Raw genomic sequence first — 22,712 nt, 5'->3', positions numbered from 1 at the left:
CTTTATGTTGTCTTCAATTTCTTTCATCAGAATTTTATAGTTCCCAGAGTATACCTCTTTCACCTTTTCGCTTAGGTTTATTCCTAAGCATCTCATTATTTTTGTTGCAACTATAAATGAGATTGTTTTCTTATTTTCTCTTTCTCCTGCTTCATTATTGGTATAGAGAAATGCAACATATTTCTGTACGTTGACTTTGTATCCTGCAACTTCACTGAATTCATTTATCAGTTCTAGCAATTTTTAGTGGAGTCTTTTGGGTTTTCTACATAAAGTATCATGTCATCTGCAAATAGTGAAAGTTTTACTTCTTTCTTACTGATTTGGATGGTTTTTATTTCTTTTTGTTGTCTGCCTGCTGTGGCTAGGACTGCCAGTATTAAGTTGAATAAAAGTGGTGAGAGTGGACATCTTTGTCTTGTTTCTGAGCTTAGGTGAAATGCTCTCAGGTTTTCCCCTATTTAGAAGATTTATTTTATTTTTATTTATTAATTTTTATTTATTTTGAGGTATGTTTCCTCTAAACCTACTTTGTTTGAGGGGTTTTATCATGAATGGATGTTGTATTTTGTCAACACTTTTCCTGCATCTATTCAAATGATCAATATGGTTGTTATTTTTTCTCACTGATATGATGTATCACTTTGATTGATCTGTGAATATTGAACCATCCTTGCAACCCAGGAATAAATCCTGCTTGATCATGGTGAATGATTTTTTTAATGTGCTGTTGGATTCGGTTTGCTACTATTTTGGTGAGGATTTTTTGCATCTATGTTAATCAGGCATATAGGCTTGTATTTCTCTTTTTTAGTAGTGTCTTTGGTATCAGGGTAATGCTAGCTTCATAGAATGAATTTGGAAGTTTTTCTTCGTCTTCTATTTTTTTAAATACTTTGAGAAGAATAGGTATTAACTCTTCTTTAAATGTTTGGTAGAATTTGCCTGTGAAGCCATCTGGTCCTAGAGTTTTGTTTGTTGTGAGTTGTTTTTTATTACTGATTCAAATATCCTTGCTGGTAATCAGTCTAATCAAATTTTATATTTCTTCCTGTTTCAGTTTTAGTAGTTTGTATATTTCTAGAAATTTATCCATTTCTTCTAGGTCATCCAATTTGTTGGCATATAGTTTTTCATAATATTCTCTTATGATCTGTATTTTTATGGTGTTGGTTGTTATTTCTCCTACTTCATTTGTGAGTTTATTCATTTGAGTCCTTTCTTTTTTTTCTTGAAAAGTCTGGCTAAAGTTTTATCAATTTTATTGATTTTTCAAAGAACCATATCCTGGTTTCATTGATCTGTTCCATTGTTTTTGTTTTTAGTTTCTAACTAATGTATTTCTGCTCCAATCTTTATTATTTTCTTCCTTCTGCTGTTTTTAGGTTTTGTTTGTTGTATTTTTTTAGCTCATTTAGGTATAAAGTTAGGTTATTTATTTGGGATTTTTTTTTGCTTTTTGAGATAGGCCTGGATTGCTTATAAAGTCCCTCTAAGAACTGCTTTTGCTGCATCCAAAGGTTTCGGACCACTGTATTTTAATTTGGTATGAATTTATCTGTCTTCTCATTTTGTCAAAGTCCCTGTGCCTATTTCAGTGTTAGGAAAGTCAGTTATGTCTCCTGTTCTTGAGGGTAGGATCCTTATTAAGAAAAGGTCCTGTATTGCTCTACCATGTGATATCCCTTGTTTCCCAGGACTTATTTCAGGGAGCATCACCAATATGTGTTGCATGTGCTCTGCAGCACATACTGTAGAAAGTTCTTTTGTCCTAGCCACTTTTTCCATCAGCCTGCTCATCTGTAGAGGCCCTCTTTTTGTGGGCAGTGTTTGGTCCCTGGCCTGAATGTGGTGCATTTTTCCTAAGTATGATCTGGTCTGTTTGTGAAATGAGATCTGTCACTACCACCATGGGAACCAAGGTTCTGCAAAATTCCTGAATCAGGAGATGTAGTGTGAACAAGGTTTGGGACTGGATTTCTGTAGGAGGGAGCTTACTGCACAGGAATTGTGGCAATTGTGACTAGGAATGGTGTTTCCACTGGAGTGGCAAGGGGGAAGGTTGTAGCTTGGTGTAGACAAGTTAGGTAGTGAGTGTCAGTGCTGGGCTGGTTTCTGCACGTGGCCCTGTACTTATGCTGAAGGGCAAGAGAGAGAAATGGTGCAGACTAGTTCTTTTGGTCCTGGAGGGGGGGTCTCTGTGAATGCTATCTCGCTGGGATAAGCTCTGAGATGAGTAAATAACCTCCCCATTGTGTGCCTAAGGCATTTCGTCAGACCACTATTTCCACATTGTATGTCCATTGTCTTTTATCCAAGAGCAGCACAATGTTTTTTTGCTATATCCAAGCCAAGCTTGCTGACCTTTAAAACTCCAGGCTTTAAACCCTGCTGGTTGCAAAAACTCATAAAATTCAGCCCCTCTTGCTTTCCAAGCCAATTGCTATGGGGATATATTTTCCCCATGAGCTTCCTTATGTGCTAGTCTGTCTATCACCCTTCTCTGTGACTATGGCTCCCTCTGTGGTGGTCATGATCCCATTCTCTTCCAAACCAAGTCTCTGCACTTCCTACCTTCTTTGATGTGACCTCTTCTCTACCTTTGGTTGTGGATTTTGTTCTGATAATATTCAGGTCAATTTCTGGGATATATAAGATGATTTGACAGTTATCTAATTGTATTCATAGCACAAAGTAACCTAAGGTCCTTCTAGTCCACCACCATCTTTCCTCTACCAAAAGGAACTATTTTTTCAATATAAAAAAAAGGTTTGATTATTTCACGATTTAGCAGGATGTTTATTGTATCCTTTTTGGTATGCTTTATTGAGTTAAGAAAGCTCCTTTCTATTCTTAAATATTTAAATAATTTTGTTATGAATGCAGCTTGACTTTTATCAAACACTTTTTTTACTGCATGTATTGAGATCATCATATGATGTCCATGTTTTGTTCTGTTAATACACAATTGCACTGTTAATTGCTCTGTTAATTACACTATTTTATTTTCTAATTACACACCAATCCTGGTATTCATGTATTATTTTGTTTATACATTGCTGAATTTAGTTTGCTAATATTTTCTTGATTTTCCATCTACTTTCATGAATGTGATTCATCCCTTATTCTTCTTTACTTATTTATAACACATCCATGGACACATTTACTAGGAAAATTATTCTTACCACATGACATGAATTAGGAGACATTCCTTCTTTCATATGTTTTATGGAAGACTTTGTACAAGATTGGGATTATTTTCTCCTTTAATGTTTGCTGGGCCTAGAGTATTATATTTTGCTTTTAATTCTTTGGAGAAGACTTTTTTTCTTCTTCTTTTTATTTTATTGGAGTTCAATTTGCCAACATATAGCATAACACCCAGTGCTCATCCCATCAAGTGCCCCTCAGTGCCTGTCACCCAGTCACCCCCACCCCCCCACCCACCTCCCCTTCCACCACCCCTAGTTCGTTTCCCAGAGTTAGGAGTCTCTCATGTTCTGTCTCCCTTTCTGATATTTCCCACACATTTGTTCTCCTTTCCCCTTTATTCCCTTTCACTCGTTTTTATATTCCCCAAATGAATGAGACCATATAATGTTTGTCCTTCTCCAATTGACTTATTTCACTCAGCATAATACCCTCCAGTTCCATCCACGTTGAAGCAAATGGTGGGTATTTGTCGTTTCTAATGGCTGAGTAATACTCCATTGTATACATAGACCACATCTTCTTTATCCATTCATCTTTCGATGGACACCGAGGCTCCTTCCACAGTTTGGGTATTGTGAACATTGCTGCTAGAAACATCGGGGTGCAGGTGTCCCGGCATTTCACTGCATCTGTATCTTTGGGGTAAATCCCCAGCAGTGCAATTGCTGGGTGGTAGGGCAGATCTATTTTTAACTCTTTGAGGAACTTCCACACAGTTTTCCAGAGTGGCTGCATCTGTTCACATTCCCACCAACAGTGCAAGATATCAGAATCACTCCAGGGCTGGAGAGCTGGCCTCCTTCACTGTTGTTGCTCCTGGTGTTACCCTGTGCCTGAGAGGATCTGGGCCGCCAGGGAACAGAGACCTCACAGGATAAACAGCTCCCACAGAGCTGTGCACCTGGCATGGGCGGGGCAACTCCCCCAGGTGCACACACCTGAGAATCAGCATAGTGGGCCCCTCCACCAGAAGACCAGTTGGAAGGACAGGGGAAGAGCAAGTACCCGACGAAGCAGAGCTGGAACGCTCCGAGGGAAGTCGAGGGATTTACAGTATATAAAACCAGAGGATACCCCTCCTTGGTTTTTTTGTTTTTTGTTTTTTGGGGCGGGGGGTTGTCTGTTTTTTCCCGTTTTCTTCTTTTATTTTCCTTCCTTTTTCCAGTACATGTTTTTAACCACTGTGCACTGAACAAAATGACTAGAAAGAAGAACTCACCACAAAAGAATCAGAAATAGTACTCTCTCCCACAGAATTACAGAATTTGGATTATTTGATGTCAGAAAGCCAATTCAGAAGCACAATTATAAAGTTACTCGTGGCTCTGGAAAAAAGCATGAACAAATCAAGAGACTTCATCACTGCAGAATTTAGATATAATCAGGCTGAAATTAAAAATTTAATTGTAAATGAGATGCAATCCAAACTGGAGGTCCTAACAACGAGGGTTAATGAGGTAGAAGAACGAGTGAGTGACATAGAAGACAAGTGGATGGCAAAGAGGGAAACTGAGGGAAAAAGAGAAAAACAATTAAAAGGTCATGAGGATAGTTTAAGGGAAAAGAATGACAGCTTCAGAAGGAAAAGTCTGCGTTTAATTGGGGTTCCAGAGGGCGCCGAAAGGGACAAAGGACCAGAAAGTGTATTTGAACAAATCATAGCTGAGAACTTTCCTAACTTGGGAAGAGAAACAGGCGTTCATATACAGGAGATCCCCCTTAAAAACAATGAAAACCGTTCAACACCCCGACATTTCATAGTGAAATTGCAAATTCCAAAGATAAAGAGGAAATCCTTAAAGCAGCAAGAGACAAAAGATCCCTAACTTATATGGGGAGTATTAGGATAACAGCAGACCTCCCCACAGAGACCTGGCAGGCCAGAAAGGGGTGGCCGGATATATTCAGGGTCCTAAATGAGAAGAACCTGCAGCCAAGAATACTTTATCCAGCAAGGCTCTCATTCAGAATAGATAAAGAGGTAAATAGATAAATAGATAAAGATAAAGAGGTTCCAAGAGAGGCAGAAACTGAAAGAATATGTGACCTCCAAACCAGCTCTGCAAGAAATATTAAGGGGGACTCTAAACGAAAGAGGAAGTCCAAAGACACAATCCACAAAAACAGGGACTGAATAGGTATTATGATGACAAGAAATTCATATCTTTCAATAGTAACTCTGAACGTGAATGGGCTTAATGACCCTATCAAAAGGTGCAGGGTTTCAGACTGGATAAAAAAGCAAGACCCATCTATCTGCGGTCTACATGAGGCTTATTTTATTTTTTTATTATTATTTTTTAAATAATAAATTTATTTTTTATTGGTGTTCAATAAGCCAACATACAGAATAACACCTAGTGCTCATCCTGTCAAGTGTCCCCCTCAGTGCCCGCCAACCCACTCACCGCCACCCCCCACCCACCTCCCCTTCCACCACCCCTAGTTTGTTTCCCAGAGTTAGGAGTCTTTATGTTCTGTCTCCCTTTCTGTTATTTCCCACACATTTCTTCTCCCTTCCCTTATATTGCCTTTCACTATTATTTATATTCCCCAAATGAATGAGAACATACACTGTTTGTCCTTCTCCGATGGACTTACTTCACTCAGCATAATACCTTCCAGTTCCATCCACGTTGAAGCAAATGGTGGGTATTTGTCGTTTCTAATGGCTGAGTAATATTCCATTGTATACATAAACCACATCTTCTTTATCCATTCATCTTTCAATGGACACCGAGGCTCCTTCCACAGTTTGGCTATTGTGGACATGGCTGCTAGAAACATCGGGGTGCAGGTGTCCCGGTGTTTCATTGCATCTGAATCTTTGGGGTAAATCCCTAACAGTGCAATTGCTGGGTCGTAGGGCAGGTCTATTTTTAACTCTTTGAGGAACCTCCACACAGTTTTCCAGAGTGGCTGCACCAGTATTTGTCATTTCTAATGGCTGAGTAATATTCCATTGTATACATAAACCACATCTTCTTTATCCATCCATAGATTGTGATAATTCTTTTTTTTTAATTTTTATTTATTTATGATAGTCACAGAGAGAGAGAGAGAGGCAGAGACACAGGCAGAGGGAGAAGCAGGCTCCATGCACCGGGAGCCCGATGTGGGATTTGATCCTGGGTCTCCAGGATCGCGCCCTGGGCCAAAGGCAGGCGCCAAACCGCTGCGCCACCCAGGGATCCCGATTGTGATAATTCTTAATTTTTATATTTTCTATAGTTTTGCAATATGCATAGACTATATTTATACTCATAAAAACATTAGAAATACAGAGACTACTTTGTTTTGGTTCATATTAAGGATTGCCTTGGGTCAGTGGTTTTCTAGTCTTTTGTAATCTAGAATTCAAATTGCTAAAGTAATAGGGCCCATTACTCTTGGCACCAATGTGATTTGCAGTTGTCTAGAGTTGTCTTAAGCTGTGGCATTTTTAACTTGACAAGGCAACAAAGGTGGCTCATTTGGTGGGAGGCTGCTGTTCTTTTCTAGGCAGCTGACATTAGCTAAAGTCAGCTTTATTTAAAAAGTAGATGCCACAGGAGCCCTCTGTTGAAAATACAGACGCACTCCCAGTATTGGAAACATGTTCTCTATGATACAGGGATAGGTTGGGCAAGAGATCAGGCCACATAGAAGGGTCTCAGTATGCCCCTAAAAGCTGCCTGATGAACCCAGAGCCCAGTCAACACCTTTTATTCGTTCTTGATAAGGTTAGTCACCAGGGTGTTGAGTTTGAAGAAGTAAATATGAACCTCATAATCTGACTCCCCTCTGAGAGATCTGTCATTTACTGTCTGGGCTTGCCACTTGAAAGTTATAATTACCTTGCCTGGCATTGTCTCCACCCACCAGGAGACAAAGTGGACCCAAAGCTTGGGATGGGATAAGAAGGATGAATTAAATGTGTAAGGGGGGCAAGAATATCCTGATTAAGGAACTCTGAGAGAATATCCCTCTTCTCATAAACCTCTCTGGAACATTATGTGCCTTAAAAACATGGGAAGATACTTTCTTTCAGGAATTTTACTGGTTATCCAAATTTTTAAAGGTGTATAATTGTCACCAGAAGATATTCTTTGCCTTTTGCTCTCCAAGAAGGATCAAAAAGCAAAATCCAAATTAAACAAAACAAGCACCTCCCACTATTATTTGACATCAACCGTAATTTCCCCAACTGAGTCATCCCAGTTTAAACTGTAGAATTAAACTTTACTTGGAACAATGTCTTTCTTCTTGAAAATTTACATAAATCTCATCTGTTCCTTTGGTTATGTATTCATTTAACACTTCTTTAGCTCCTACTGTGTATTAGGCAATATTCTAAGCACATGTAATTGTGCAAAGAAAATTGACTGAAAATGATTCTTGTCTTGGGAAGGAAGGTGGAACAAGATATTTTTAAGTTAAATATTTTACTATTCTATTAAAGTAACCCCAAATTGATCTCTTATAAACCTCAGCCTCTCACACTTTATTTGAAAAAAAAAACTATATTTTTATATATTTTGCTTAATCATGAGCTACATGCTTTTATTCGTTTAGTAAAATTGAAAATATGTGTGTATATATTTGTGTGCTGTTAGAATACAATCTTTTTTTACAGATTTTTATTTATTATTATTTTTTAAATAAATTTATTTTTTAATAATTTTTTTTTATTGGTGCTCTAACTCCCTGAGGGCGCCTTTCCGCCCAGGAAGGTTGGTGAAGCTCCTGCTTCTCCGGGACGGGGCTCTCCTGTCCTGGGGGCACTCGCCCCGGCCTCAGCCCGGCTCCTCGCGGGGCCCCTCCCCCTTGGAGGCCTTTTGTTTCTTTATTTCTTTTTCCCCGTCTTCCTACCTTGATAGAAGCGTGAACTCTTCTCACTGTAGCATTCCAGCTGGTCTCTCTTTAAATCTCAGGCCGAATTCGTAGATTTTCAGGATGATTTGAAGGTTATCTAGGTAATTTGGTGGGGACAGGTGATTTGGGGACCCTACACTTCCGCCATCTTGCCCCTCCTCCCTCTTTTAAAATTTATTGACACATGTTTTGTAGACTAAAATATGGCCTATCATGGAGAATGTTCCATGTGAACTTGAAGAGTAAGTATTTAACTGTTGTTGGGTACAATGTTCTGTATACTCAATGGAATATTCCTCAGCCATTAGAAATGACAAATACCCACCATTTGCTTCGACGCAGATGGAACTGGAGGATATTATGCTGAGTGAAATAAGTCAATCGGAGAAGGACATTTTATGGTCTCATTCATTTGTGGAATATAGAAAATGGTGAAAGGGAATAAAGGGGAAAGGAGAAAAATGAGTGGGAAATATCAGAAAGGAAGACAGAACATAAGAGACTCCTAACTCTGGGAAATGAACTAGGGGTGGTGGAAGGGGAGGTGGGGAGAGGGGTGGGGGTGATTGGGTGACGGGCACTGAGGGGGGCACTTGATGGGATGAGCACTGGGTGTTATTCTATATGTTAGCAAATTGAACACCAATAAAACATAAATTTATATAAAAAAATAAAGTTGGAAATGATGTCCTTCAAAAAAAAAACGTTCTGTACACTGCATGAGTCCACTTATATGCAGATTTTTTAAATAAATGAAGTACGGTACTTAAAATGTATTTTCCTTATGATTTTATTAATAACATTTTCTTTTCTCTAGCATACTTTATTGTAAGAATATAGTATATTATACATATAACATACAAAATATATTTTAATCAGCTGTCTATGTTGTTGGTAAGGCTTCCAGTCAATAATAGGCTATTAGTAGATAAGTTTTGGGGAAGTCAAAAGTTATATGTGGGTTTTTGACTATGTGTGGGATCAGTACCCCAACTCCTGCATCCTTCAAAGGTCAACAGTATCTCTGCTAGGTCTAATTGATTCATAATGTTATTCAAATTCTCTATTTCCTTCTTGACCTTCTTTCTAGTTGTTCTATCCATAATTAAAAATGTGGTATTGACGCCTCCCAACTAGAGGCTAGAGTTCTAGAACTATTCTAGAACTATTTTTAAGTGAGTATATAATTTTAGTATCTTTTTGGTGGATTAATCCTTTTATCAATATATAATATCTTTATCTCTTGTAGCAATTTTTAATTTTTTTTTGCAATTTTTAAATTTTTATTGGAGTTCAATTTGCCAACATATAGCATAACACCCAGTGCTCATCCCGCAAGTGCCCCCCAAAGTGCCTGTCACCCAGTCACCCCAACCCCCCACCCACTTCCCCTTCCACTACCCCTTGTTCATTTCCCAGAGTTAGGTGTCTCTCATGTTTTGTCACCCTCACTGATATTTTCACTCATTTTCTCTCCTTTCCCTTTATTCCCTTTCACTATTTTTTATATTCCCCAAATGAATGAGACCATATCATGTTTGTCCTTTTCCGATTGACTTATTTCACTCAGCACAATACCTTCCAGGTCCCTCCATGTTGAAGCACATGGTGGGTATTTGTCGTTTCTAATGGCTGAGTAATATTCCATTCTATACATATACCACATCTTCTTTATCCATTCATCTTTCGATGGGCACCGAGGCTCTGTAGCAATTTTTGACTTGGTCTATTTTATCTGATATTATTATAGCCAGCTATCTTTTTGTTACTATTTACATTGAATAGCAATTTAAACCTTTTCATTTTTAATCTATTTTTGTCCTTTGGACTTAAAATATATCTCTTGTAGACAATACATAGTTCGATCATGTTTCTTGCATACATTCTGCCCATCTCTGCCTTTAATTCAAGAGTGTAATGCATTTTACTTTTAAAATAATTACTGGTATTGAACACCAATAAAAATTAATTTATAAAAAAATAATAATAATTACTGGTAAGGAAGTGCTTACTTCTACCACTTTGCTATTTGTTTTCTGAATATCTTATACTTTTTATTTATCACATCCTCAACTACTGCCTTCTCTGCTTGATTTTTAATATAGTTTTTATCCTATTTCCTTTCCTGCTTATTTAAAAGCTATTTTCTTAGTCTAGAGATTACAATTAACATCTTAATTTTATAACAATCTAGTTTGAATTAATACCAACTTAGCTTCATTATTACATAAGAGCTCTGTTCCTATACAGCTCTGTTCTTATCCCTTTAGGTTGTTATTGTTACATATTACATCTTTATGCATTGTATTCCCATCAACAGACTTACAGTTATCACTTTATATACTTGTCTTCTGAATAATACAGAAAAAAATAGGAGTTACAAACCAATAATACAATACTAGCTTTTATATTTACCTACTGTGTTAGATTCCTAGAGCCGCCATAAACAAGTTAGCACAAACTGCGTGGATTAAAACAAACCAGGGGGAAATGGGCAAAGAGCTATAGTGGCTCATGAGGCTCTTTCATCATCTGACAGTCACCTGCAACTGGATTCCACAGAGAGTTTTGAACTACTAGACTGGAAGGACACAGTAAGGGCTAGGGAAGTCACATGTAGGTTTTTTTTCCTAATAATTTACCCATTCCTGGTTTACAATGGGATGTGGAGAATGAGAAGACAGCAGTGTGTGTGTGTACCCTAGGAGGGGAAAATAGACTCATCTTACTGAGAGATATAAAATCTGAAAGTAGGGAGATATGGAATATGATGGAGGGGTTCTGCATTCCTGTGGAATGAGGAAATTTGTGGGCTACTGTTAAATGTATAGGTCCAGAAAATTTCTGTAGGAATCACAGCCCTTTTTCCTCTGTGCTGCCCAGCTACTGACAGATAATAGTGCATGTGTATGTATTGGGTGGAGAGATATGTGATAGAGGAAAAAAAATTCTTCCACCTTATTACACTAAACAATCCAAATTCAGAGCCATCTTCTGTTCATTGCAATGTTGCTTTGATAGGATCCTACTGCAACTAAGACATAATCAAGATGATCCTGGGGTACAATGGACACAGACTAATAGGAACTAGTGGTTTGATCTTTCTACCTATCCGCATATAATTCCTAGGCATACCTAGACTGATATAAAGCATATATCATTGCAGTAAAGTACAATAAAATATGCTGTAGTAAAAAAAAGTCAATAATACCAGGAATTATTTAGGTCCATTGATGCAGAAACAAAGGTTGCCAAATGAATTGCTCAGCACAAGTGGCTGTATCTCCTTTCATGCTTTTATGTCTCCTTTCTCTGTGGTCTCAATACCAAAGTTTTTTTACTACTCAGTATCAGTATCCATTCCTAAAAAGACAAAATAGAGGGTCATCTGAACCCTGGGAATCCTTGAGTCAGTCACTTTAGCTGTGAATAGGCAGAGACTGAGACAAAGTTGTCACCTACAGGATTTGGTTACATATTCCAAGGGCAGGTAATCCCAACAGGTTTGCCATGAAGGAGTCTCTAAAATGGAGTCATCCTAGTCACCTGGAGATGATTGGCAGACCTATGCTAGCTAATGATTTTGTCACAGCTTCACCACAGCTTCAAAAACAGTATCTTCAGCTGGGTAGGTAATGATCTAAAAAAGGGGGAGAGATATTAGACTCAACCTAATGTTCATTTTCCATCTCACTTACCCCTCCGGGCCTTAGCACTGTGAAGTTCTATCAGGTTTACCAGCTGAGGTGTCAGCATCAGTAGCATAAGCAAAATATGACATGATTCCAGTAAGGTACAATATGTGGATAGTGCCAGAAAAGAACCCTGGCAGATATCAACTGAACTGTCATTTTGGTGAAAAGTAGTACAAATAATAAGCCACCTTATACTCTAGCCCATCCTCCACACCCATTCTTGAGACTACTCCTTCTAACAGACTTTAAGTACTTGATGCATTTCTGGTGTATGGGAATCCATTTGCATCTGCCTCTCTGACCAAAACCCCCTCCCATCTTGCTTTCTGTTGCACTTCCAGGGTGAAGTAAAAGCGCTACGTTCAAGGTCAGTTTTCTGCTTGCTGAACATAAAGCACTCAAATCCACAAAGATGAGAAAGTGATAAAAAGCATTTAATTAGGCAACAACCAATTGTATAGGAACACCATCTTTTCCCTCCGATTAACAACTTTAGTTACAAAAAACTCTATTTGCAAATGAAATTGCATGTGCAGTAGATGGAGGATAGATAGAGATGTATATACATTGAGGGTTGGGGTGCATGTGTAAGTATGTAGATATATATATGAATGCTTTGGTTCTAGGTCTGTTTAAAACTTCATAGGATGATGAGAAATAGTCTATTATCCTTGGAACTGCATTTATATCTGTTGTACAAATGAATGGAGAAGACATGAAGCTATGGATCTCTGGGGTAAGTCACAGTAAAACGGGGCTGATAGAAGAGGATTTCAGGAATGGTGGAACAAGACCTCCAAAAATCAACTCCTCAAAATCTCTGAGGACAGTAGCAAAAAAATCAATTTTTTCAGAACCCTGGAATTAACCAAAAGCTTGCACCAATTCAAGGAGGATTTATTCAAGAAAAATGGCTGAACATCTATGGAAAGAGTGAGTTTTGGGACATTTTAATGTGTCCTATTCCAAACCTCCTCTACTCAGATCCACAGTAGCCTTGAAAAAGAACAGCCTGACAATTCCTGTAGCTGTGAAAATCAGTAGTCTAGCAGCCCCTGGAGGGGGCAGAGCAGGTTTGAGTTTCCCCAAAAGTTCCTAAAGAACTGTCACAGCTTGATTTGTCTGGCAGTTCTTAGAAACACTCACTCACATGACTCATCTTTATTCGACCTGCCTCAAAGCTCACCCATGAAAAAAGCCCTCTTTATTTTGACAGACCTTACTTTTTAGAGAAGTTTTGGGTTTATGGAAATACTGAAGAGTTTAAGTACGGAGAGTTCCCATATACTGCCATTCTTTCCTCTCCCCACGCCACAATTTTCCTCTGTTATTAACATCTTGCATTAGTGTGGTGCATTTTTTACAATTGAGAAAAAATATTGATATATTTTTATTGAAGTCCATAGTTTACATAAGGGTTCACTTTTTCAGTTGAACATTGTATGAGTTTTGAAAAATACATAATGCCATGTATCTACCCACAAAATACCATAAGAATTTCACTGTTTTTTTTTCTTAACACTTTTTTAAAAAAATTTTATTTACTCATAGAGACAGAGGGAGAGAGGCAGAGACACAGGCAGAGGGAGAAGCAGGCTCCATGCAGAGATCCTGATGTGGGACTCATCCAGGGTCTCCAGGATCACGCCCTGGGCTGCAGGCGATGCTAAACCGCTGCGCCACTGGGGCTACCCCAAGAATTTCACTGTTCTAAAAATCCCTTGTGCTCCATATATTCATTTCCCCTTCCCTTCTTCTAAACTGATGGCAATCACTGCTCTTTTTACTGTCTGTGTAGTTTTTCCTTTTCCTGAAAGTCATATAAATGGAATCCTACAGTACAAAGCCTTTTTAGATCAGCTTCTTCCACTTAGCATTTAGGTTTCCTCCATGTCTTTTCATGACTTAATAGCTCATTTCTTTTTATTGCTGAATAATATTCCATTGTATACATGTAGCAGAGTTTATCCATTTATCTATTAATGGTTGCTTTCAAGTTGGTGCAATTATGAATAAAGCTGCTATAAACATTAACATGCAGGGTTTTGTGCAGACATAACTTTCCAACTCATTTAAATAAATAACAAGGAGTGTGATTGCTGGATTGTATGGTGAGACTACATTTAGCTTTGTGAGAAACTGTTAAACTGTCTTCCAAAGTGGCTGTACTGTTTTGCATTCCATTTCTGGACCAAATAACCATTTCTCCCCAGATGCACCTGCGCAGATAGACTCACATACCCTCCTCCACTAGCAAGTTATCTCCTTCCTTCCAAAAGAATGTTTGAGGTATATATATTTTACTTCATATTTGAGGGGAAAATGCTGAGTTGAAAGCAGTATTTCAAAGGAAAATAATCCATAATATAAGCCACAAATGACTCCATCCTGCCAGCGTTTCTTGTTGGGTATTTCTGATAACTCAAGGCTTAATGGATAATGTGGCCAATTAACCCTGAGCCTTCCATAAAAAGATGAAGTTTCAGTTTTATTCTGGACTCATAAGGCTAGGAGACCATGATTTTCTGAAAATTCTGAACACTGGAATGCTGAATTCAGAATCTGGTCCTGTGGACAAGATCTGTCTTCTGGCCTGTTAAGTATTTGTGTCTATCCCAAGAAGACTGGGGAAATAAATATCTAGACTGAAAGCCCACATTTATTCTATGTCAACTTGCCTCTTATTACAATGATTCTGAAACTGCCTCATTCAAGAACATAGCTGTCAAATTCTATTGTAACTTGAATCATGGTTTTGAAATAATGGTGTACAAAAATAATCTTATTTTATATACAAGGGATATCTTATATTTATCCATTGGAAAATGAATGGAATGTGAGCATTAAAATCTTCTATGTTGGGATCCCTGGGTGGCGCAGCGGTTTAGCGCCTGCCTTTGGCCCAGGGCGCGATCCTGGAGACCCGGGATCGAATCCCACGTCAGGCTCCCGGTGCATGAAGCCTGCTTCTCCCTCTGCCTGTGTCTCTGCCTCTGTCTATCATAAATAAATAAAAATTTAAAATCTTCTATGTTAGGAAGAATGCATCACACAAATACAAAGTATGATGGCCTTCTGGTTGTACCTTTCAAAGACCTACTATGTGCCAGGCTCCAGTAATATGGAAATGGGTAAAACACAGTTGAAAATCCCAAAAGGATCTCATCTTTTGGCAACAAAGTTACACTAGAATGTGTTAAAGGAAAGCAAATAGTGTTATGTGAGCACAAAGGTAGGGCACCTACCTGAGTCTGGGGTGTCATGGGGACATTGAGGAGATAAAAAAATTATCTGATTTCTAAAGTTGTAGGTAGATGGGTGAAAAGATATTAAGGAAAAACTCCCCAGGAAGAATAAAATTTTTATATTTATAAATGTGTAAGATACTGTCTTTTGTCTAGCTGGAACCAATTATTGAGAAGAGAATGGTAAGGTGAGTTAATTTGATGGATAGGTAAGAAAAATGGCAGTGGGGGGTTGGTGGTAGTTACATTTGGCAGATACATGCATCTACCCTAAATCAGTCCCATCCCACTATGAATGCCCATAAGACTAGTCAAGGAAAAGTTAGGCAGGGGAAATGCCTTACTGGGCTTCCTCAAAGGGCCCCCTTGGGGAGGGCTGATCACCAGCAGTGCTGCCTTAAGAGAGAACTTCATTGCAGTCTGCAGCCCCACCCTTGGAAATTAGGGTTTAGCTTCTGGCCATAGCTAAAGGGAACAAATGAAATCAATTCCTTCCACCCACTCTCTACCAATCCCCCAAACATTCAAGATTCTCTTTAACAACAACAAAAAATGATTTATTAGTAACACAGCCCAGTCTCCATCACTTTAGCACAGCATAGGAGTAAAAAAGAGTCATACTGCAAGTATCATTTAGTCTAAGGCAGTACCTCACGCTTCCCCGAGCAGCAAACCCATCTCCCCACAGAGATCCATCCCAGAGCCAAACTGAACTCACAAACAGGCAAGCCCAGAATGAAGTTGGCCCCAGGCCTCAGAACATCTGAGCCCCTACAGCCCTTCAAGCTTCCAGGCTGCAGCCTTCTACCCCACTACCCCCACCCGGGCCAACTCCTAGCCTCTGAGCCACCAGTGAGCTTTCTTTGTGATAATTAACAAGAATTTAAGTGTTGTATAAAACAATGTCTTGTGAAATCCAGTGTTCCCTAGAAAGTTTAAAATGACTCCCCCATATATAGTCCTAATCAGCAATGACAGCATTTCCTTTTTTCACCATAGATGTGGGCCATTTTGAAGTGATTATCCTCACAGCACCATACTCAAGTTTTCCTATCAGCCTTATTAAAGGCTGATCTTCTTATCCCAGGGAAGGAATCCCAGATACTTTTCCCAGGTTCAGAGGCTGAGAGGAAAAGCCCTAATATCTTAGAAAAAGACTCCTTCTGTTTCCCTTCAAAGATTTTAATGGAGATTAGTGCCCAAACATTTTTTAATCCATCTGAGAAAAGTTAGTTTTAGATTCAGAGAACAATACAAGCACAGAAGCAGGAAGTCTTTTTAGCTTTGAGGATACAGGAGGCAAGATAGAGGAGTAAAATCTGAAATGGTTTTCTTAACCCAAAATCTTCTAGAAAGTTCAAAAGATGGATACTAGGAAAATTTCACTTTTCTAGGCCTTGGTAGGGTAATTCTGAAAGTTCTACTATCATGGATTGGTGACTTTTGACAAGGTCACAATAAAAAAGACAAAGCTGGGCATCCCCAATAAACATCTTTAAGGCTCTGACTAATGGTCAAAATGTACTAATGTTTGGTATCAGAACTGTTTGTATAAAGTGAGGACTTCATACATGGGGGAAGAGACTTAAGTGACACTTGAGGCAAAGAATAGAACCCAGAAAATAGGTAGAAGATCACAGGTAGTACACTATTTGCAGCTTTAACACTGATATTTGTTATGTTAAACTCTTCCAATTTCTCAGAACACCTGAGCTAGCTTTACCTTTGCTATCACCTGCATGTACAGGACTGGGCAATCATATCCTCATACTCCTTGTACAAGATACTCCCATTTGCCTCAACCAAAAGGATGCTAATGGGAACATACTTATAAGGAACACAGGATGGCTGGGGGACACTCTGGTCTACCAGCTCATTGACAAGGTTCTGGATGATGGCATGATTGGGGGAATTGAGACCATAGTGTAGTACCCGAGGGCAGGCTCCTTTACAGTAGTTTGGGGTATATAGATGGGGAGCAATAATCCAATGATCCCAGCCCAACTGATGGAAGCTGACTTGGAAAGGGTGGAGGGAACACTGGTTACTTTTAGGCCCATCATGGTCTCTGGAGGAGCTAGGGACCCCAGATGTGATACTGCCTGCTTGCCGGGCCCTCCGCAAAAGAGAAGAATCCTTTTCGATGAACCCCTCCAGAACTCTGGGGTGAAATGTGGTCTTCTTAACACTTTTATGAGTGTCATTGAAATACAGTAACAAGAAGGCAGTGTCCAAGGATGAAGTACCATGCCACTGAAGTTCAAGAATCTCACTGCCTTTTTGCTGCTGACACATGAGGCGGAGTTGTAGAACCCTGCGTCCTTTATGATTCCAGATTCTTTGTCGAACATGTTGTGTGATATCCATCTCTGTCCAAGCTTTGGACATCAAGGAAGTATTTGAGGAACCTCTTCCTGAAGAGGGAAAGTGGTTGGTTAGGCTTTGCTGTATCCAGGGTTCCACATGGCAGGAAAGATGGAAAGGAGCTAGGTAGAGTTGATGGCGGTAAACCACAATGGCTCTGACTAGTTGGTATGCTACTCGGTTTGGTCTCAGAGGAAAGTCCAGGGTCTTTATATGCCAGGGGCCTGCACAGAAGGGAACAAGAGCAGAGGATTAGCTTCTTACCTCCTAGCCTGAATCTCCCTCACAAATCTGCTCAACTAATAGCTGTAAGTAGCCCTAAAAATAAAGCAAGATCATGATAATCACTATCATTCGTTGAACATGTACTATTAGATGTTTTAAAGTGTTAGCTTTTTAATCTGCAATAATCTTATGAGATAGTAATTATCCCCGTTTTGCAGACAAGGAAACTGAGGCTCAGAGAAGTTATGTGAGAGGACATACAGCCAGTGTCTAGTAGAAACAAGATTTGAGCCCAAGTATGTTTCCCTTAAAAGAAATTGGGTCTCATTTTTAGATCACACATAGCACTAGGATGAGGAAAAAAAACCCTCAAATATGGAATTTTTCTGTGTATGGGGAAGAGGATCAATCTTTATTAGTTGACTATTAAAGGTGATCAATTAAGTGAATTGTTGAGACATGCATGAATTAAGAATGAGTCCTCCTGTCATAGCATTATACAGGTGCAACTTCAAGATAACAGCCCAATATTGGGGACTATCTATGGCCTGCCATCAGTTCAAATCTGGGGCCAGGATGCCAGAAAATAATTTTGTCTATTTATCCCTAATGGGGGCAGCTGTTTTGCCATTTCTACCTTCTACATTAAGAATTGCTTCTTGAGCAGCTGTTCCTTTTTTAGCCATTTCCTCCTTAACCCTTAGTCTCTCCCTTGTTCATTCCTTACTGGAAATGATTCTTCATGTATTGCATTCATTGTACCACCATTCCCCTAAATGTCATTTTCAACAAGGCCTTGGTCAGATAAATATTTTGTTTGCTAAGAATTCTAGAAGCTGAAAGCCTCCTGGTGATTGTTTTAATCCAGACTGTAATGCTGACACCCAGTGGCCAAAGGGTTGGAAGACTGGGCCTGCAGTGCTCTGAATTTCTGCACCCTCTCCTGGAAAATGTCATGAGTAAAGATCACAAAAACCAGGCATTGCAGGAAAATGCCTCCTTTTTATATTCAAACATCTTATTGCTGAAACTTTGCATGTTAATTTTCATATTATTTATCTAACCTTCCTCCTTCACTAAATCCACAAGCTTGGATTTTTCAGTAGGCCTGGACTAGTCAATGTAGAAGTGCTTTAATGAAAAATATCCTGATGCTTAAAGACAAAGTTCAGATTCAACTTACGCTCAATACACCCTCAAGTCTGGGGCACTGGACATCATTCACACAAAGCCCAAGCTAGATCTGTATTTGCTTTTTAAAGCTATTCTACACTCCCATCATACAATCATCTTTCTAAGAGGCCCACCCATATACCTGCCCCACCCTGCCTAAGAAGGAGCCCAACCCAACCTCTAGCAGGCTGTCTGGTGAGGAACTGCCCTTACCTTTCAGACCTTGACATCTCATATTTCCTAAAGCAGGGTGGAGTGTCTTAGGATCAGAGCCAGGAAGGGTCTGCTCAGAATTTTTCAGGGAAATGGCTGACTCACACATCCTGTGTGATTGAACCTGGCATAGATCTCCAGGTAACTTCAGTTCAGCTGTGTCATCTCCTAATGGAGAGATCTGGCCCTGTGTTCTTTTTATCCATTTCTGGATCCTTTCCAGAGTCCCTAGATGCTAGTATGTCCCACAGACCAGGATAGTGATCTAATTCTACACATCCTCCTTTCTAGCCCCATATCATCTGTACAAACTTGATTTGCACAGCTTTTTGCTGCACACAGAATAAAATCCAGATTCTTTATAATGGCCTATAAGTCCCCTCTCATCAGCCTCATTTCCTGCCACTCTGCACAATGCTCAATAGGCTGCAGCCATACTCATCTTCCTTCTAATCTTCAAGTCAGACAAGCTGGTTTCCACCCTCTAGGCCTTTGTACACATGGTTCCTTCTGCCTAAATCAGACTTCTTTCTACTCTTTTTATGCCTTGTTTATTATCTTACAGGCCTCAGCTCAAATGTCCCCTCTTCAAAGATGCATTCCTTGATAATTCCATGTAAAGGGAGGATTTCTTTGTTATTCTTTATCAAAATAACCTATTTCATTCTTTGATAGCACTTACCACACTTTGCAATTATCTGTATTTTTCTGTCTCACCCATGACTGTCTTGATCATATCTGTGTGCCAGCACCTAAAACAATGCCTATCCCACAGTAGATATTAGTATTTGTTGAGTGAATCTCCATCCACACCAAAGTATCTTCCCTTTCCTCAAGCAGAATGCATATCTCTGCTTCTATGCATAGTCTTCTTACTCCTTCCTCAAGGTCCAGCTCAAATAAGCTCTTCGGTGGGGTCTTTCATGGTCTCCCCGCTTCCCTTTGCTGGCTTTAAGCAGTGACCTGTTTCTTCTTTCGTGTACTGGGAGCCCTACTGCTTATCCTTGTCAAAGCATTTGTCATGCCATAACACCATTATGTGATTACTTATGTATCTATTCTACCTTAATGGGAGCTTCTAGAGGTCAGGAAAATGGTTATTTGTGCCTTCAGATCCAACCCAAACACAGTGCCTGGTGCACAATTAAAATCTGTTAAGTCAGCACTGCAGGATGATTAAAAGCAAAGCTCTGGAGCCCAAAACCCTCGGTTTGACATCCAGCTCTACCAATTACTAGCTGTGTTACATTGAGTAAGTTACTCTGACCTTCAGTTTCTTTACCTATAAAATGATTATGTTGATAGTACTTATAAGATAGTGGTGAGCATTAAGGAAGATAATGCTAGTAAAGTGTTTTTCCTAATGCCTGGCACATGGTAAGCTCACAGTAAAGGTTAGCTAGGGGAATATTGGTTGTTTCATTTAAAGGAGGGAATGTAAACTAGCCAAGGCCCAAAATTGATCTCACCAGGTTCCCAAGATTTCCTTGAAGTTGGGTTCCTGTGTTCCCTAGAAAGCCCTGCATTTCAGAAGCCCGTTGGTTTCCTGGAACAGTATCTAATGAAGATATTTTTAAGATCAAGCATGACAGGAACAAAGAAAATTCCAAAATACCTTTGGTATCAAAAACTCATAGTAAAGTAGCAACATGGACTTAATAGAGAAACTGCTTGGTATACAAGGATATCAAGGTAGTACCTAAACAAGAAGTTATGGAGAGTTTAGAGTCAGGCAGACTTAACCTCAAATCCTATCTCTGCCACCCACTGTCTATGTGAACTTTGCAAGTTATTTGACCTCTGTGCCTTAGTTTTCTTATCTTTAAAAATTAGGCTAATTGGTCCATGACAGCTAATGGTTATAGTTGTCCTTAAGAATTATATACGATAGCAGATGTTCACCTAACCAGGTATACAGACCTACCAATTTGTTCCTGTCCATTCTTGTACATCTCCCCAACTCAGTATCCTGTGCTCTTTGCCTTGTAAGAATGCAACCACACACAAACAGCCCTCCATAAGAATGCATAGGAGTATTTCTCAATTAGAGTTTTCAGTGACGTAGCAAGCAATAAGACTTTCTTTGAAAGATAGGAGCTGACACATTTAGTTTTCCTGGGGTCTGGGAGAGATTCCTCAGGTAGGCCCCAATGCAATCTGTTCTTAAATTGGGAACCTAAAGGGAAGTAGGCTTGGATCCAGCTTCTCCCAACTTTTTCATCCTTTAAAATCCAAGCCTGAGAAAACAACTCACCCACTAGGCAATGAAGCTTGACTAAATGCACAGATCTCCTTTCTCTACATTCTGTTCCCCCATTTCTCTTCCCTCCAGGACAGTATGGCATGATGACTTACCTCTGAGAGGCCTTGCTATATTCGCCAAGGGTCTCACCAGCCTCACCATGGTGGCCCCAATGGTGCGGTTCTCCCTAGGGTGCCCACGTACATCAGCTGAACGCTGGTACAACTCCAGCATGTACCGCAAAGGATGCCCAAGGACCTGTGGCTTCCTCTGCTGTTTGCCAGGAGCTTCTTCTAGCAGCTCCCGAATCAGGGGCAGGGAAGGGGCGTCAGCCATGAGGGCATTAGAGGGCTGCCCTACCTTTGCCATTTGGACCCTGTATTCCATAAAAATCACCAGTCCCCAAAGAAGTATTCTAAGGATGCTGAGGAGGACCATCTCAAAAGGTGTGGTGTTCAGCAACACGCTCCAGCCCAAGCCCAAAGGATGTTACTCTGAGCCTTTCCTTTCACATAGGTAACCACATCTAGTTCCACAACCATAAAAGATAGGGCAAGAAAAAAATGAAAGGCAAGCAGGCAGACCCTAAGTTGATTCCTCTGGGAGGATCTTCTGGACCAAAGGAGGTCTCCTAACTTGGCCTCTTCATATCAAAACAAATGGAAAAAACAGGTGGAACAATGTGGCGTATCCTTCCTGCTCTTCAGGATTAGGAACAAGATAGCACTTACTCGGATGCTGAGGTAACCTTAAAGGAGAGGTCCATTCCAGGGCCTGCTCCCTTACCTTATCCACTAGGATGAAAAAAAAAAAAAGCAGCCCTCGCTTACTGTGCTCCACAGCTTTAAAGGTAAGTTTCTTAATTAGTCCTTAAAGGGCCAGAGACCTCTTGCTCCCATCCCACTTCCACGTAGCCCTGTCTCTAATGCAGAAATTCCCTAAATGTGATCTGCTATTGACTTGCAGTGAAACTATCTGGGGTGATAGTTAAGAATGCAGGCTCCTGGGTCCAAATCAAAACATGGACTCTCTGAAGGTGAGGTCCAGAAATCTGAATCTTAACAAATGCTCCAGGAAGTGTCTGTGAACAGTAAAATGTGGAAACCACTGTGAGTGTGGCTTCTGGAACTTGAAGATGCCTTAACAGTGGTTCTCAATCTTGGCTGTACATTGGAATCATCTGGGGAGCTTTAACTATTATGGATGCCTGGGAACCATCCTCAGAGATTCTGATGTAGTGTGTCTGGGCTGTTACTAGGGCAGGAGGACTTTTTTTAACTTCTGCAGGTGATTTTAATGTGCAGTCATGTTTGACAATTCTGACTTAGAATTTCTGGTTTACCATGGAAGGTGTTGAGATCCTGAGTGAGGTTCATCAGAGAAGTCTGGAGGCAGTGGCAGATGAATCTGTGGAAGTTGGCTGAGAGCTCATCTCACTTGGCTTAATGGAAGGAAGTGGGCTGGACTAGTTAGTTAAGGCTGCCCCAG

The 22,712-nt window shown here is 39.8% G+C and overlaps 1 protein-coding gene across 1 annotated transcript; it reads right to left on the bottom strand.

The window, feature by feature from the left end:
* Nucleotides 1–16,738: 16,738 nt before the first annotated feature.
* On the bottom strand, nt 16,739–21,683 carry BMP15 (bone morphogenetic protein 15). Its single transcript, XM_055339005.1, has 2 exons — nt 21,338–21,683; nt 16,739–17,595 (listed from the first exon to the last, which is right to left on the bottom strand). The coding sequence occupies exons 1-2, from the start codon at nt 21,660–21,662 to the stop codon at nt 16,739–16,741; spliced, it is 1,182 nt and encodes a 393-aa protein (XP_055194980.1). The 5' UTR covers nt 21,663–21,683.
* Nucleotides 21,684–22,712: the final 1,029 nt, after the last annotated feature.

The sequence above is a fragment of the Nyctereutes procyonoides genome, unplaced genomic scaffold (genome assembly GCF_905146905.1).
Source record: "Nyctereutes procyonoides isolate TBG_1078 unplaced genomic scaffold, NYPRO_anot_genome, whole genome shotgun sequence".
Lineage (NCBI taxonomy): Eukaryota > Metazoa > Chordata > Mammalia > Carnivora > Canidae > Nyctereutes > Nyctereutes procyonoides.
This window is presented reverse-complemented; position numbering and strand designations above follow the sequence as displayed.